Source organism: Sebastes fasciatus, chromosome 4, assembly GCF_043250625.1.
Source record: "Sebastes fasciatus isolate fSebFas1 chromosome 4, fSebFas1.pri, whole genome shotgun sequence".
Lineage (NCBI taxonomy): Eukaryota > Metazoa > Chordata > Actinopteri > Perciformes > Sebastidae > Sebastes > Sebastes fasciatus.
This window is the reverse complement of record NC_133798.1, coordinates 29,577,430-29,595,703: the sequence shown is the minus strand read 5'-3', so window position 1 is coordinate 29,595,703 and position 18,274 is coordinate 29,577,430. Positions and strand designations below refer to the sequence as shown.

The 18,274-nt window shown below is 40.9% G+C and overlaps 1 protein-coding gene across 2 annotated transcripts in view; it reads left to right on the top strand.

Annotated features, from left to right (window-relative positions):
• Positions 1–17,791, top strand: part of LOC141766539 (Golgi apparatus protein 1-like) — a 42,278-nt gene extending 24,487 nt beyond the window's left edge. Inside the window, exons 12-26 of one of the 2 annotated variants that reach the window (XM_074633474.1) lie at positions 1,499–1,540; positions 1,968–2,192; positions 3,289–3,351; positions 3,468–3,581; positions 3,871–3,959; positions 6,029–6,146; positions 6,474–6,566; positions 7,803–7,940; positions 9,202–9,325; positions 9,470–9,612; positions 10,338–10,439; positions 10,917–11,024; positions 11,480–11,600; positions 12,870–12,976; positions 13,820–17,791. In XM_074633474.1, the coding sequence (XP_074489575.1) occupies positions 1,499–1,540; positions 1,968–2,192; positions 3,289–3,351; positions 3,468–3,581; positions 3,871–3,959; positions 6,029–6,146; positions 6,474–6,566; positions 7,803–7,940; positions 9,202–9,325; positions 9,470–9,612; positions 10,338–10,439; positions 10,917–11,024; positions 11,480–11,600; positions 12,870–12,976; positions 13,820–13,987 (1,755 nt within the window). In that variant the 3' untranslated portion in view covers positions 13,988–17,791. The remainder of the gene's footprint in view (positions 1–1,498; positions 1,541–1,967; positions 2,193–3,288; positions 3,352–3,467; positions 3,582–3,870; positions 3,960–6,028; positions 6,147–6,473; positions 6,567–7,802; positions 7,941–9,201; positions 9,326–9,469; positions 9,613–10,337; positions 10,440–10,916; positions 11,025–11,479; positions 11,601–12,869; positions 12,977–13,819) is intronic. The other variant, XM_074633475.1, reaches the window with a different exon arrangement.
• Positions 17,792–18,274: the final 483 nt, after the last annotated feature.

Sequence of the window (18,274 nt, the reverse complement as noted above, 5' to 3'; positions counted from 1 at the left end):
TTCATTGTGATCTACCAACTGTAGAAAATACTGAATCTGTTCACCTTGTGGTTTTAGAATTATCTTGAGTTTTTGCTGTTGAATCCTTCAACTGTAATTTTATGTAATTTTTTTTATTAAAAAAACAAAAAACAATCCAGATGGCCGGCTACCATGTGAGAAAATATGTTGGTGAAATTTGGGTGTACTGACCCTTTAACTTCTTTACTTAAAGGGTAACTATTTTCCCATGTTTTTGGGTCTAAGCGACTAATCGGGAAAACACTTTTTGAAGTTGGTCCGGTATTGAGGGAGAACGCTGTAGACAGCAGCTGCAATATGGTGGTATGGGGGCAAGCTGGCGCCGTCACTTACATCCACTTAAAGTGCTTGTTTTTGCCACTGCCAGGCTCAGATTGTTAATATAAGTGTCTGACAACATTGTTGAAAGGACCCCGCAGAGAAATAAAACCTTTTTCTTTCTTTCTCTTGATCCGGTTTGTTCTAGGGTTGCAACTAACGAATATTTTCGAATATTAATCCGCCGATTATTTTCTCGATTTATCGATTAGTTCTTTGGTCTATAAAATGTGGATCAGTGTTTCCCAAAGCTCAAGATGACGTCCTCAAATGTCTTGTTTTGTCCACAGCTCAAAGATATTCAGTTTACTGTCATAGAGGAGTAAAGAAACCAGAAAACAAACGCATTTAAAAAGCTGGAATCAGAGGATTTTTTTTTTTCCTTAAAAAAATACTCAAACTGATTAATCGATTATCAAAATAGTAGGTGATTCATTTCATAGTTGACAACTAATCGATTAATCATTGCAGCTCTAGTTTGTTTAGTATTGTGTGTCTCGCTCTGAGTAGTCTCGTGAAATCGTGTGTCTCATTAACATTATGGAAATTATCTAAATATTCAGGGATGACATTGGAAATCTTTTACTCTTTCTGTGCTCCAACACAAAAAACTCTGACAACACCGGCACTCTTCTCTCCAACTCTCACTCACGTTTCCACCGTTTTCTTCCGGCAACAATTCGCATGACACAATAACAAAGCGAAAGTAAAAGGCAAGAATAAAGTTTTATTTCTCTATAGGGTCCTTTCCATAGTGTTGTCAAACACAGTATAATAACAATCAGAACCTGTCAGTGACAAAAACAAACACTTTTAGTGAACATACATTCACAGTGAGTAGTTGCCACAAGCAATTATATAACAGCCTGTTTAGCGGCTGCTGCCGCCTACAGCGCTGTTCCTAAATCTCCCAATTTCAAAAACTGTCGACCCATTAGTCACTTAGACACAAAAACATGGTCGAGTTTGAAAAATATATCATAAGTTTTAAGGCTTTTCGTGCTTTTGCACACACTACAGCATAAGCTAAAAGCCCAAACTGACAGACTACTGGAACACATTTGTATTTATGATGTCAGTATACAGAAGAAAATAAAAACTGTAGTAAATATGCAGGAAGTGTGTGAACGTTCTCACTGACCAGAGAATATTCTCATAGCTCCTCAGTGGGGAGTCTGAAGCAGAGAACCAGGGTTTCACTGTGAGTATGTCGTGCTGCTGATCTGATGATGATGATGATGATGATAATCACAGGAAACTGGACGTGCCTGTCATGATGACTGATGGTTTGTAGGGGAAGTGATTGTGCTCTGTAATTCTCCAATATCGGTGCAATATCGGTGCATGTGGGAGCTGATTTTAAAGAGTAATTGTGTGAAACGTGCTGCTGAACTGTGATGTGAAGAATTTATGTAAATTTAAAATGGTTATGCTGATTAATCAACCGGAAGAAATTAAGTTCTTGATTAAAATCAGATGTGTTGGCTGTCCTTAAAGTGATACTCCACTCATAGATATTGTACCAGTATCAAACACTCTCCCTGATGGCTTGAAAATCTTCCAACTACAACAGCGTGGTTATTTTTCTCGTCTTGTCTCTCTAACCCGGCGCGGTCGTCCTCCTGCAGCTCTCCAGGGACTGTAAGGTGGAGGTGCAGAGGATCCTCCACCAGAGGGCGCTGGACGTGAAGCTGGACCCGGAGCTCCAGAGACGATGTATGACCGACCTGGGGAAGTGGTGCAGCGAGAAGACGGAGGCCGGACAGGAGCTGGAGTGTCTGCAGGATCACCTGGAGGATCTAGTGTCCGACTGCAGAGACGTGGTGGGGAACCTGACGGAGCTGGAGTCTGAGGTAACCACCACACCTGCTGCTACCCATAATGCAACATTCTGAACTGGTTCAGGAGGCAAGGACACATGAAGAAGTGTTTGCTGTAGTGTGTTTGAGCTCAGTGAGGCACTCACCAGTGACTGCCTGAGAGTTTAGACCATCTCAGGAAATTATTTTATATTAATTCATATTTTGCCGTCAATTCAAATCTACATTTTACAGTTGCTCTCTAACATAATATAGTTCTCTGCTCTCTCAAACAGCATCTGATTCTCTACAGAACTGACTGTTTTATTTAAAGTGGCAACGGACAACTTTTCGACTTCTTCCCCCCTTGCATTTCCAAGTTATTGGTGCCGCTGTCGCAAAGACAACTGGATCGCTTTCCGTTTTCCTCAGAGCCTATCACTACCAACAATGCAGGACCAGAGACTTTTCAGACCCTCTTAGTGACTTTATTTCTAAATGGTGACCAATTTAGCGACTTATTCAGACCATCAGGTTCATTCTCAATGCTGCTCAGACTAATCACAGTCAACAGCACGGGGTCTCCCTCTCTTCTTAACAGTCTCTCCTTCGCTGCAACCGACACTACCACTAAGCTTTATGCTAATTAATGCACAATGACGTCACCAATATGCGAATAAGTGTATGACGTCATCTGGCAACTTTTAGCGTGCTAGCTACTTTCATTGGAGAAATGGAAAAGACGGGTCCCAGTGGATCCTTAAAAAGTCTAAAAATGTCTTGGAATTGTAAATCTGGGTCTGGGAGGTCTGTATCGTTTAGTACCCCGCCGACCTCTTGCTGCTCGGCCTCGGCCCTGCTTCCCATGTCGCTTTGTTCCTGGTGTTTCCGGGCAGGGATTCCCCGCGGCGTGCCTGCGGCCGTTGTCGCTTGGGCCTGTCTTCCTTTCAACCAACCCCTCCGCCTCGTCCCGACTGGATGCCTCCTTCCCCCATCTTTAGAGAGTGTGGCCACTTGGATGTGCAGGACCCCAGACTGGAAACTATGACTGAATCTAACTTCTGTGATCTGTCCTGATGGAATAAAAGCAGTTTAACCAGAACTGACTGATCTGGTCTCACTCAATCTTTTGTGTTTGTTCTGTTCTCAGGATATTCAGATCGAGGCGCTGTTGATGCAGGCATGTGAACCCGTCATCCAGATCTACTGCCATGTAAGTCTGCACGTAGAGAAACTCACTAATAGTTCTTTTTAAATCCAGTTTGACTCAAAATTCAATGTTTTATACCAAATTTCAACCCCCTCTGTCTCTCTGTGTGTGTCTCTCAGGAGGTGGCTGATAACCAGATCAACACCGGCGATCTGATGGAGTGTTTGGTTCAGAACAAACACCAGAAGGAGATGAATGAGAAGTGTGCGGTGGGAGTGACACACTTCCAGCTGGTGAGCAGACGGATGAAAATGTGTTGTCATGATGGTTTTTTGCTCAACGAGAACAAATTAAGAAGCTTGTTATCTCTACTGACATGCAGCATGAATTATGATGCAAATGGGCCAATATTTCTCTACATAGATTCTTTTAACCAATATTGAAATATTAAAAATAAACATTTTGTTCATTCTCTTCATAGTTTAGCTCATTTAGTTATTGGAGGCATATCTGTGTATTAGCATTACAGCTTCAGCATGCAGTAATGAGTCTGTCTGTCTGTCTGTCTGTGTGTCTGTACAGATTCAGATCAAAGACTTCCGTTTCTCCTACAAGTTCAAGACGGCCTGCAAGGAGGACGTCCTCAAACTGTGTCCCAATATCAAGAAGAAGTAAGATTTATTATCAGATATCCGAATCAGAAATATTGATCTGGGGGTAAATTGGGACGTTACAGTTGCTCTTATATATAAGTATAAAGAAAAATATATGGAGGACGGAACCTGCCCAAATCAAGAATAAATGACTAAATAAATAAATGGCTTGATAAAGGAATAAATATGTCATTAAATTTAGCAAAAATAATATTAAAAATAAATATAACCATTCATTAATTGATCAAATGTGACATTAATTATATTTATTTATTTTTGTATTAATTCCCCAATTTATCGACTTCTGTTTAATTATTCATGTATTTCTTTTTATTAATTTTTAAATGTATTTATTTATTTTATATTTATTTGTAAATTTATGCATTTATTTATGCATGATTTTTCCTTTGCATTACACGCCTTATTTATTTCCTCAAACTTATTTATTTCTGTAGTCTTTTCTTTATACATTTCTTTATGCATTTCTGCATAAGGGGGCTATTACTCAATGTATAATAGCAGCAAATTATATTTTATTTATATGCTTGAAAAAAATTTATATATACAGTATAAAACATGTACATAATGCTACAATATATAACACAATATATGTAGAGTAATAAAAATATGAAATGAGAAATATAAGAAATGGGTACAAATATGTGCTTCAAACGCATACAATATCTAACCACCGTGTAAATAAAATATGCTGAGAAATGGGATCTACTAAATGTACTAAATATAAATGCAAGAATAGTATAAATAAGAATTAAATAAGAATATGTCTTGAAATGTACCGTATAAATGCAGTATTAATGCCTGAGTATTGCACAGCTGAATTATTAAGTTAAGTCAGTATAACCTGACACCAAAACAAATGCAACAATCTGACCTTCATATTCGCAGCAATAAAATACCAATTACTTTATCAATTTATCCGATTTGTAACAAAACAATTCGAGCTAGAAAAGGTCCACTTACTATGTTTGGGAGCTTTCAGCTTCATCTCACAGTCTTTATTCTTTATTGGACGTCTGGAAAGCGTTTTATGTTACAAAATATTCTGAGCTCAAAGGTGGAAAATGATGCTCAACTTTTTCCAGGTGTTTTTGTAAATGATGGCCGGTCAGTTCACTTTCCTAAAACTCCTCCTGAGGTTTTCAGACTGCTGACTGAATTATAACGTTAGCTGCCAACACACTTTTTTCCACCCAACAGTCCAGCAAATACTGAGAAAAGTTTAGAAATGTGTGATAGAGGTTGGGTTGAAGTTTGGGAAAAAAAGAATCTGGCTTCTTGACTCTTAAAAACACATTCATCAGTTTGGAGCAGGTTGTTGCATTTAAAGGTGTATTATGTAACTTTCCTGCATTAAAATGTCTGAAAACAACTAGACCTAGACCTACATTTAGTTGAGCTGTGTACTGACATTATCCCAATTGTTTCCAATAATTTTCAAACCAGAGAAATCTGTAGTTTCTAATCAAGGTAAAGGTCCGTTTCATTTGGTCACCTGTCAGTGGCGCCATGTCCCCTTTGTGCATGCGTCACCGTCATAGACTGTGTATAAGAAGTGGACATAGTCACTGTGACGTCACCCTTTGGCTTGTGGACTACGGTTTTGAAGCCTCGGGTTTGGCGTTTTGGCCGTCGCGATCTTGTTTTTTTGGAACCAGAAGCAACCAGGAGGGTGAAGCATTTCACAACATTTCAAATGATTTAATGATAAAGCATCCCCTGCTTTATGGTCTATTTCACTCTAAATGGAACCATAATTTACTAAATGAACATCATGCTGTTTTGAAGAAGACTTGAAACTAGATAAGATAAGATGACTGACATTTAGACAGCAACTCCCATGATCCCACGCTGCTTCACCACGTCACCAAACTCCCTCTTTTGTTATTGTTTTGATTGAGAAATAACATATTGAGTGTTTACATATATTTTACAGAAAACCCATTTCTGTTTGCAGTTTAAACAAACAGACTTTCTCATTTCCAGCGAAGCATGAAACTAATCTTGACATATTGTACAGACTACAAAGTCAGACTTGGTGTATAACGTGTCGTCTTCCTGTCGTTCAGGGTGGACGTTGTGATCTGCCTCAGCACCACGGTGAGGAACGACACCCTGCAGGACGCCAAGGAGCAGCGAGTGTCCATCAAATGTCGTAAACAGCTGCGGGTCGAGGAGGTGGAGATGGTACGTTCACTGACACCGGGTTCACCAACACACAGTCACAGTCAGTCAGTCAGCGGTCGGTCCAGTTTGATTAGTTCAGAGACTCACTTTCGCTGTCAGGCAGCAGCACAGAGACAAGAAGTCTGAACGTCAACTAGTCCACCATGTTATTGTAAGAAAATTTCCATATTTTTTAACTAAAAGAGCAGCAGGTCAATCTCATCTCTCTTGAGATGTTTCCTTAAAGCCGGTCTAAGCTTCTTCTTCCTCTCCTGCACAGATTAAAAGTGTTTTCTTTGTATCTGTGCTTTCTGTGAATCCACTGAATCCTCCCCTGAATCTTTGCAGTCAGAGGACATCCGCCTGGAGCCGGAGCTGTACGACTCCTGTAAGCAGGACATCAACCGACTGTGTCAGAACGTGGCCTTCGGCAACGCACAGGTCAGCAACTATACACACACACACACACTCCTGTTTGTTTACTTCACCAAAAGGCAGATTTCATTTTTGGACGAGTCATTATAAAAAGACTGCAGAGTATGTTAAAAAAACGAAAGTTAGGTAATTGCATATAAATATCAGTATGGTGCAATCAGCCTCTGAACAGTAGGTGTGAATCCATCCAATGTAACTGCATAATGTAATGTTACTGTAGCGTAAAATAGGGTTCTGCTCAACAGAAGAAATGCTGAGAGGGTTATGCTGTGTTCACACCAACGAGAGCGAAGTGAAATTTCACCTTGCTTTACTCGCGCTAGTTGGACCGGCGGTATCATTTGTGTTCATTCGCACTGGAGAGGAGAAGAAGCTTGTCTCCATAGATACCAACAACTTTTCTTTCCTCCATTTCCTCCATCAACCATGGAAGAAATAATCTCTGTTCCTGCTTTGTACATGTTGTGGAAGTCCCAGATATGTCAGAAAACCAAACGCCGTCGTGTCTGGGTTCACAACATCACCCTGCAGCGAGCTTTATTAACATACAGTGTCATTGCACTGACTGTATCTAGCAAGCCACACATCGCTACTGCGCTATGACCCCAAAATAAACAGATTGTGCTGTGATTTAATTGCAATAAACGGATCAAAAGGATGCTGAAATAACTTTATAATGATGCTGATTTGTAAAAAGTCTGAATTCATGCTTTGTCAGGTCTGTCCGCAAGAGGACAAACAACTTTTAAAAAGCTTGTTAAAATCATCTAGGCATAAATACGGCAGTGACGTTGCTGTTTCTACCATAGACAGTCTGTGGTTTCTACAGAGTTTGGTCCGGTCTCTGTACAGATATGATGTACGATCGTAGCTCTGGGTGACCACAGACACATACAAGATTTATTTCCTCCATTTCTGATTCAACAACGTCAGGGCGTCAGTAACGACAGGAGGAGAATCTCAACGCTCAAGGCTTTCACCACACAGCGTCACGTGACAGTGTTTTTGTGAGGTTTTTGCAGTAAAGAACAGAAACAATGCAGAATATCTGTCAGTGTCTTAAACGTCCAGCCGGTGGCAGGATTTTTCAGGGATCAGTGCAGTATCAGTAGCCGTGTTTCTATTGACATATTTTTATTCGCATTTAGAAGTATCCCACAAGAAAAGCTGTATGGAAACGACACAATTCAATAAAACTTCCTCAACATGTTTCTCTCTCTCTCTCTCTCTCTCTCTCTGTAGGTCATCGAGTGTCTGAAGGAGAACAAGCGTCAGCTGACTCAGCGTTGCCACCAGCGGATCTTCAAGCTGCAGGAGGTGGAGATGGTTGATCCTGAACTGGACTACCAGCTGATGAGAGTCTGCAAGCACATGATTAGGGTAGGCCAGTAAAACCTGTACCACATGATCAGGGTAGGCTAGCAGGGTCTGAAATTAGCACCCGCCACCCGCCAAAACGCTAGGGATTGGAATAGAGAACCGTTCCTAGTTGTCCGATTCTTTGGCATCTCATGCCTCTGTGTCTATCGATTCCTCTTATTGATGCTCTCCGACAGTTACGCATGCATAATGACACATACACAGGCCGTATCATGTTTCAGTTTGTTTGGGACTGGAGCCACGGTGGAGAGGGGAAAAAAAACGCTCAAAAGCGTGGCGCTATAAACCTGAAGGGACGCACCATTTCCCTGATAATGCGACACTGAACAACAAATCCGTGTTGAAATCAGCAGGAGGAGAGTTAGTAACGTTACCTCTTTGCAGCCGGCGGGCAGCACAGTCCTGTTTGGTTAAATAACGGAGCTACTAACGTTAACGGAAGTGCCATTGAGTTACAATTATGAGGCGTTCAAGCTCTGCTCAGTAAAAGTGACTATTGGGCGAAGTGAAATTTAAACATTATCATGATGTGTTCAAATGTAATCTTTCTAAAATTAAGTTTTTGGCAAGAAACCAGTTGTTTAAAGGAAATGTTTTCACCAATATAAGATATATAATAGAGAGAGAATTATGACCTGTTTAACTTCCTAACACTAGCTCTCAGCAGCTTGCCAAGATGTTTCTTAATCAAAGCAAATATTTAAATAATCATAATCTTTTGAATAGTGTTTTTATGCAAACAACGATAACGATAATAGATGACGATAACAAAGTACAGTACAGTGCTGTGTACAGTACCCTCCAACCCCCCAAAAAAAGGGCTTCCCCAGAAGCTACGATGTAATTCAAACACTGTAATTTAGCGTGTATATAATGTTTTCCATGTAAAATATATCGAACATTGAATGACATCAGATCTGAAATGCTATTCCTTCATTTAGCGCAGAGATTTCAAAAGATCAAATTTCTGAGTGGCGGACACAAAAAGTGGCAGGAAGTGGAGAAAGTTAATGTCAGACCCTGAAGGCCAGTATAACCAGGATTCAAACAGAGCATTGACTCTTTGCGCCTGGATATAATGTGTCGTCACATCTGCAGTTTTCTGATTGAATTACAGTAATTCTGACATATCGAAAACAAACCGATCTATGATCTTAAAGTACGGTGCATAGTGAACATTGATATATATTAGTGTGTTGTGTGTATTGTGTATTAGTATATAGTGTTTGTTCCTGTTTTTAACATGAGTTTGATGTTTCAGAGGTTCTGTACGGAGTCGGAGGGAAAGAACACTCTTCAGTGTCTGAAACAGAACAAGAACAGCGAGCTGATGGATCCTAAATGCAAACAGATGATTACCAAGAGACAGATCACCCAGAACACAGGTACACACACACACACACACACACACACACACACACACACACACACACACACACACACACACACACTCCACTCAGTTTAATTAATATTATTTCACAACCACAAGTACAACTGCTGAAATCGTGTGTGTCTGTGTGTGTCTGCAGACTACAGGCTGAATCCGGTGCTGAGGAAAGCCTGTAAAGCCGACATCCCAAAGTTCTGTCAGCCCATCCTGAACAAGGCAACGGCCGACAGTGAGCTGGAGGGTCAGGTCATCGGCTGCCTCAAACTCAAATACGCCGACCAGGTGAGACGCTTTGATCGTCATCGCTGTAAACAAGACGAAGTTGTTGGCAGTTAGGAGAAGTTTAGGGGGTTGTCCTGTTGGTCTCGTGGTTCAACTGCGACTGGTTCAACTGCGACTTAGGGCAACCGTCTACCCAACAAAATAATAAACTGTGTGTTAGGAGTTCAAACAAAATCGTATTAAATTAAAATTAAATTTTATCTTTAATATTAAATAAACTGTTACTGTTCATTACAGATAGAAACCAATTTATCTTGGACGGCTCTTTAGGATGAGAGATGAAGAAAAAACATTGAGAACTAAAAGCTTGTGCTTGAGATGAAGTTTGTGTTTGAAGAAGAACCATAAGAATATATGTGGTATTAATACTGTATATACAGAATAATAATACACTTTATTTATATAGCACAAAGTTGCAAAGCTCTTTACAAGACGAAATATAAATGGCAGACAATTTAAAACTGTTTTAAAAAGTTACACAACGCTGATCAAAGGTATTACATATGAGAAAAAACACAATAAGTAAAATAAAACAATATAAAATTATTAAAATAATAAAATAAAAGTTAAGAGAATGCTGTTAATGGGAATCAAAACATGAACTATTCGATGCATCTAAAATTAAAAAGTCCTGAAGACAGTTAGCCTCTAAATAAGAAACTTGAGTTTGTAAAGTAAATATTTAGGTCATAATAATATTAATGTGTGTTTCTGTGTTGTTCCAGCGTTTGTCTCCAGACTGCGAGGCCCAGATCCAGGTCATCCTGCAGGAGTCGGCGCTGGACTACCGACTGGACCCTCAGCTGCAGATCCACTGCACACAAGAGGTTCAAATTGCTTCCTGTCTATATGTGACCGTCCTTTACATCAAAATATTATACATAACTTATGACTTTGTCATCCCAACAGGCATTAATTACACAGATCATAAAAGCAGTAAACAGTAATGATATAAAACTGTGAGAAATGGAAATGATATAGAAATGAAAGCTCTGTCAGTTCAGCTTCTCCATGCACACTGATCTCCTGTTGGTGCTGCTGGTCCGATCATCCATTCTGTCAAACATCAGAACATGTTGAATTAACGCAGACTGATCTTGATGGAACTTGACAAGTGGAAAATGGTGCAGCTGACGCCGCTAATATGCAAATTATCACAAGATGCCATCTGGCTACCGGAACAAAGCTGAGAGGATAACTGCTGAGAAGACCATTTTTCAACGTGAAAATTATAACGAAACAGATGTGCTCGGCCCTGCTTACAGTGAGCAGGTAGCTCATACAGCTGTTTAATGTGTTTTCAGATTTCCAGGCTGTGTCCGGAGGAAGCAGCAGCTCAGGAGCAGACGGGGCAGGTGGAGGAGTGTCTGAAGGTCAACCTGCTGAAGATCAAACAGGACGGATGTAAGAAGGTAAACAACCTCACTGCCGCCCTCATTCTGAGATGAACTGCGCCTCACCTGGAAAGTATATGAGATCAGGTGGCAGCAGCAGCGGATGGTGACAAAATGCTGCGGTCAAGTCGGACAGTTTCCGTCCGCCTTCAAAGAATTTATAGGAAGTCACAGAGATAGTTACATCCTGTTAGATCCGATCTGTAGGCTACTTGTAGTTTGCAGACCTCGTTCAGATTTATTTATATTTGTTTGTAAATATATGTAGAAATGTGCGTGTATCTGGCATTGGATTCTATTCTTCATTATTTTTATGTCTGCTCTGTAAAGCACTTGTAATGAGCACTCATTTTGATAAGTGCTATGTAAATAACCTCCTCCTCCCCTTCTTAAATCCTCCTCTTCTTTCCTTGTCATCTTCTTCTTTTCCTGCTCTTCATCATCTTCCCCTCCTCCTCTTCCTCCTTCTGCAGGAGGTGTTGAACATGCTGAAGGAGAGTAAGGCGGACATCTTTGTCGACCCCGTCCTCCACACTGCCTGCGCTCTGGACATCAAACATCAATGTGCAGCCATCCCACCTGGCAGAGGGCGCCGTGAGTCCACAAACAAACAAACAAACAAACAAACAAACAAACCAACACCTCAGCTGAAAATCAAAAAATTACATTTATCACCTAAAATCAAACACAAGAAATCAGATGCTTTTTTTTTTTTTTAGATTGAACTGTAATTCAATGAATTTAGAAATTTAAAAAGAGAAAATTTGGACATTTTGCTGTATTCATGTAAGAAGTCCAACTTTTTGTTTTAGGATTCTTTTGAATTGAACCATATAGTTTTCCTAAATATATATCTTCTTCTTTTTTTGTTACTACCAAGAAATAAAGTGCAGTAAGAATCAGTGTGATTGAGTAAAAACTAGGGCTGTCAAGTGATTAAAATAGTTTATCGCGATTAATCACACATTTTTATCTGTTCAAAATGTACCTTAAAGGGAGATTTGTCAAGTATTTAATACTCTTATCAACATGGGAGTGGGCAAATGTGCTACTTTATGCAAATGTATGTATATATTTATTATAGGAAATCAATTAACAACACAAAACAATGACAAACGTTGTCCAGAAACCCTCACAGAAAAATATGCTCAAATCATAACATGGCAAACTGCAGCCCAACAGGCAACAACAGCTGTCAGTGTGTCAGTGTGCTGACTTGACTATGACTTGCCCCAAACTGCATGTGATTATCATAAAGTGGGCATGTCTGTAAAGGGGAGACTCGTGGGTACCCATAGAACCCATTTTCATTCACATATCTTGAGGTCAGAGTTCAAGGGACCCCTTTGAAAATGCCCATGACAGTTTTTCCTCGCCAAAATGTAGTGTAAGTTTTAAGCGTTATTTAACCTCCTTCACTACAAGCAAGTATGCATGGTTGGTACCAATGGATTCCTCAGGTTTTCGTGTTTCACATGATGAAGTATCTTTACTCTAGCTTTAAAACTGAGCCCGCTACTACCTAAAAATTGCAAGTTGCGTTAATGCGTCAAAGAAATTAGTGGCGTTAAAACGAAATTTGCGTTAACGCGTAAACTTTGACAGCCCTAGTATTTAGATATTTTAACGTATATTGTGCTCTGAGCCTTTTTTTATCTTTATTAACACAGATAACATACATTATTTGAATGTTGTCTGAGTTTATTAAGTATTGACAAACAGGTTTGTTTCGTTAGTTCAGCATCAGTGTTAAAACTATTAGAAACTATATAAAAAGAAGACATCTAACCATCGTCTCTAAATCAAACAGTGCAGCCACAAACCAACGTACGATAACACACTTCTGTTGTGTTGTTTCCTCAGAGATGTCGTGTCTGATGGAAGCGCTGCAGGACAAACGTGTTCGTCTGCAGCCAGAGTGCAAGAAGAGACTTCAGGATCGCATCGACATGTGGAGCTACGCCGCCAAGGTTAGTTTCCTCAGTCTGTGTTATAATACTGTATGTAGATGTGCTTTCTAAAAATGAAAGATAATATTAAAGTTTAGAAAACGTCACTTAACGTTTAACAAATGGGTTATAATTTGTTTTAAAAGCTATGTAAAATTAATGAGTGACAGTTCTTTGTGTTAGCTTGAACTTTCCAAAGGTTTGGAAAAACATTACATAATATAATAAAATATAAAAGGAGTCGAGAATAAAATACAGCTCCTCAAATGTAAAACTTTAATCATAAAACATAAAGATTATTTAAAAAATGAGCTCCTTAAAATCCAGTTTAAAATCCGTTTTAAGTTTTACAATTTTTACTTTTAAATTGATGTAATGGGCTTCTAAACTGTTTAAATTGTTTTCTTATTTTGAAATTCATCGAATGAGCTGTAGAACATCAGTTTAAAGGGGTCCTTTATTTTGAAATTAATTGAATAAGCTGCACAAATTTGAGTTTAAATGTTGCTTTTATTTTGAAATTGATGGGATGAACAACAACAAAATTTAAGTTAACTTAAGTTTTAAGGGGCTTTTATTTTTTCTAAGGGGAACTTTGTTTTGAAATGGAATTATTGAGCTGCACAAAGGGACTTTTATTTTGTATTTGATATGAGCTGCGTAAAATCAGTTTTAAATGTGCTTTTATTTTGAAATCGAGTTAACAAGCTGCATATCAGTTTTAAATGGGCTTTTATTTTTAAATTGAGTTAACAAGCTGCATAAAAATCAGTTATAAATGGGCTTTTATTTTGGAGTTCATTAAATGAGCTGCATAAAGTCGACTGATGTGAACACAGCTGTCCTGTCCTCACTTCCTGTCAGGTGGCTCCTGCTGAGGGCTTCTCAGACCTGGCCATGCAGGTGATGACATCACCATCCAAGAACTACATCCTGACTGTGATTGGTGCGGGCGTGGCGGTGCTCTTCATGATGGGGCTGCTCTGCGGCCGATTCACCAAACGCGTCACGCAGGAGCTGAAGGACAGGTAGACCCCGCCCACTCCGGGGTCAGGACACACCCACGGAAGAAACGACCACCGCTGAAAAAAGAACCACGCCCCCTCATTTACCTGCTCTCCGCCACCGCCACCCGACTTCAACTCTCTTTGCCTCATCGCTGGAATGACATTACCCACAATCCTGCAGACGACAGTGGGCTTGATCAGTGACTCACCTGCTCTTCCTCTACACGAGCCCCTCCCACTCTCCAGGAGGCCACGCCCCCTGTCGCCGTTTCTTCTTCTTCTCTTCCTGAGCTTCGATACAGAGCCCCGGGTCCTCCTGCAGTTTTACTCCACTCTCCCCTGATGTAGATGCAGTATTACTCCACTTTTTTTTCTTTCCTCCTCCCCCCTTCGCTGTCGGGTGAGAAGAGGGAGGAGGAGGGGTGGGGGTTGTAAGGATATGGGGTCAAAGGTCAAGATATGGGGGCGAAGGAGGTTAATGACATCATATTAAGTGTAAATGTGTAGAAAGTGGGATGGGAAATGCTCATGTATAGAGCAGTTTAATGACTCCAGTATTTTAATGACTACAGTGTGTTGTGTGTATGATAGTGTGTGTGCGTGTGCGCGTGTGATTGAAACGGTCTTTCTACCACCATATTGTTCTGGTATGTCCTCCTGCTAAAGGGTTTTTTTCGGGGTTGTTTTCGCTCTGGATATATCTTCTTTTTTTTTTTTTTGCTGATGTGTGTTAGTTAGATCTTATCGCCATGGGACTGCCAGGCGGGCGGTGCCAACCAGCGAGCCCTCCACCGAGCCACAAATGAGATAAAGAAGACACATCACAAACACTCCCAACCGGCTCGCTCAACGCTCTTTTTACAGGAATTATTTGTGGATATTTTTATTTTTTTCTTCTTTCTGAAACAGCAGACCTGGCAACCTCAGCTCTCCTCTAATGCAGTCCGATTTTTTTTTTTTTTTATTGTTTTTCATTTTTTTCCCAGCCCAACCTGTGCCATAAATGCACCACTTGCTGCTCCCAGTTTACCGCTCCAGCAGCTGGTTGGAACGCTTGTTTGGCATCACGCTCCGGTCTCCTGAGTCAAGAGTGATCCCAGTCTGATCCAGAACTGGGAGCTATTTTTTTTTTTTTTTTTTTCCCAGTCATGAACTCGCTGAGCGGCTGTTGGTATCGTGCCGGTTGGTACAGAAAAGCTGAGAGCAATGCAGGAAAAAAAAAAAGCAGAATAAAGAAAAGATTCTAGATTATTATAGAGATGTGAACATTTTTGTGTAAAGATGATACTGGAATCATTGCACAGTTTTCGTTCTTTTTTTTATATCTATAAATATATATATATTGTTTTGTCATAGCCTTATTTATTTGTTTACTAATGTTTTGTTTTTTTCTATGATTTTAATGTTCTCTGGTTGCCTTTTCTCCAGCAAGCGAGCGTCCCTCCTTCCTGCGAGGAGGATGAGGATATGGGGGAGGATGCAGGCGGCGAAGGTTTGGCGTCCTCCGGGCATCAACCTGCTCCACGGTGTGACAGTGAATGCCTCTCTGGCGAGCAGAGAGAGTTCTTAGAAGATGGCAAGATGACACTTTGTTCCAGATCAGACATGTAATCTGAGAACGAAGTAGTAGTGCATCGGTGCATCGATATCTTTAATGTGATGGGGATGACCACTGGTGCGTTTATGCACCATTAAAGCCGATCAGTAAATATGAACAGGAAGATGGTTCATTTCACGTAGCTACGTCGGTTGGACAAGTTCGGAAAACAGTTTAATTTAAAGGTGCAGTGTGTAAGATTTGGTGGCATCTAGCGGGGAGGTTGAAGATTGCAACCAACTGAAACTTCTCCCGTGTGCAGGAGTACTACGGTGAACCACGCAAAAACACGAATGTCTCTCTCTAGAGTCAGTGTTTGGTTTGTCCGTTCTGGGTTATTGTAGAACCATGGCGGCCGGCTCCGTGGAGAGAACCCGCTCCCCATGTAGATATAAACGGTTCATTCTAAGCTAACAAAAACACGACGACTGTTATTTTCAGGTGATTATACACTAAAGAAAACATACTTATTAATATTATATTCCATTTCTGGCAATAGATCCCCCTAATTGTTGCACACTGGTCCTTGTCCTCATGTACAGACTACATGACGTACACATGACACGCCAAAAGCAACAAAGGCGTTATTGCACGTGAAATTACTTACAAATTATAGTATCATTCATACACCGTTTGGTGAGACCGGGCCGTGTCTCATGTTGTCTCATATCACAAATCGTCTTTGTAGTTTCTTTCTGCTTCGTCATATCAGTGCCGACTAAATGACGTGAGCAGAGGAAAGAGAAACACGCACAAAACAAAGAGCAGAACAAGACTCAGTCCAAATGGAGTATATGTGTCTGAACCGTGTTCGGTCAGTCTGTGAATTTGTGGTTGAATTGTTCCACTAATAGTCAGTGGTTATGTCTATAACGATGTCCACCAGGTCCGGCGTGGACACTAGGGGACGCGCTTCTCCACCCATATGGCCGTTCAAGCGGTGACGTTGAATGCACCTGATTGGTCCCTGGTTCTCTGCTCACTGTTTCAAACAGGAAACAACATGGCGGCCTGCTCGTAAACCATTGTTATTCCGTCTAAACAATCCACCAAAATCTACTTCTGATAGAGAGGAAGATGCTTTGTCACTGCTGAATCTGGTTTCATTTTAGAACTAGATCGCCTAGTTTGACAGTTTGGTCCAAGTTTTGTGAGCCGGACGCGTCACGCTGGACGGACTCATTTGCATAAAGGACTGTTCCCGCCTTTTCATTTTGAAAGGCCAATGAGGAAACTCCAACACTCGGCCGACCAATCGTGTAACTTTTGCGTTTGTACGGCTGACCCGCTGCAGTCCAGACAAAATCCAAAAATGGACGACAAACTTAAGAAGCGTTACAACATGATTTAAGCTCAAAGGTTTTTGTGGGGGGACAGGGCTTGGACTGCATCTCGCGGTCTTCTTCAGTGTTTGATTTCTGTGATTTAAACATAGCGGACTTGTTTCTGGATCTGGTCTCTCTGATGTGCTTCTGCTCAGCCTGCAGGTTGATGCCGGAGGAAGAAGGCGGTCAAGGTTTTTGGTGTAGTCGTCGGAGAGTCGCGGTGTTGTCGAGCTTTTTGGTCTCGGTGCGTCTGAGCGACTTCGCCAACTGTAGAAACACAGATCTGTCCTCTCCCAGCTCGAGCCGATCTCGTGTACATGTGTACTATACTGAGTGATGACATACTGTAAACTACGTACCGTGCAGTTAGCCTGTACTGTTTATTTTTTCTAGCTTGGTGTGGTGAGCGCTGCCCTCCCTGCTTGTAAATGAGACGTCCTGATTCGTTGAACTGCCTTCACTTCTTTTTTCTCCATCTGACGTCGGGTTTTATCAAAGCGTGCCTACTCGCCATCCCACCGAGGGATCCCGCTGTACAGAACATCCCAGAACCCCCTGCAGCACCCGGCCGAGGAGCATGTGGGCATGTGAGTGAGTGATGGATGACATGTCTGTGTGTGTGTGAGTGTGTGTTGCCCACAGATTCTGGACTGCGAGTGCGATCTCCGATCAGTTCTTCGCCGTTCTCGTCCCGAGCGATGACGACTAGAACATTTCTTGATTTTAAGTTTGTAATGATACAGATCTTTTTGTAAACAATGTTTTGTGTCTGACTCCATGGAGCTCCTGATCATCTGATTTATTTTGTTCCCCCCTGTCCACTTTTCTTTATTTGATTTCTTTTGTTGTTCTGTACAGATGAAAATTGGACAGTTTGTTAATAATAATAAAGTCTGCAAGGTTTCTATTCTGTTGTCCTGTGTGTTTATTTCAAAACCGGCTTTAAAATAGTTCTTCTTGTCAACAAATCTCCATTCAAACCAACAGCGGATTATGTGGATCACCAAATGTGGATTAATCTGTCCTCAACAAATTCAGTTTTTCCTCCTGTTTGTTTGATTAAAAACTACAGTGACCAGCTAATCACTGAGATGTTTTTTAAAAAAAAAATGAAACTATATTTATTTAAAGGTGAAGCGTGTAAGATCTGGTGTTATCTAGTGGTGAGGTGAGTATTGCAACCAACTGAAGCCTCTCCCTTGTGCCCAAGCGTGTTGGAGAGCTAAGATGGCCAATGCAAAAACGCGAATGTCCCCCTCTAGGGTCATCTGGAGCAGAGCCAGTGTGTAGTGTGTGTGTGTGTACGTAGGAAGTGAGTGGTGAAGCGAGAGAGAGAGTAGCGGCGACGGGAGCGAGTAACGTTATTGACTCCGGCCCAAGCAGGAAAGGT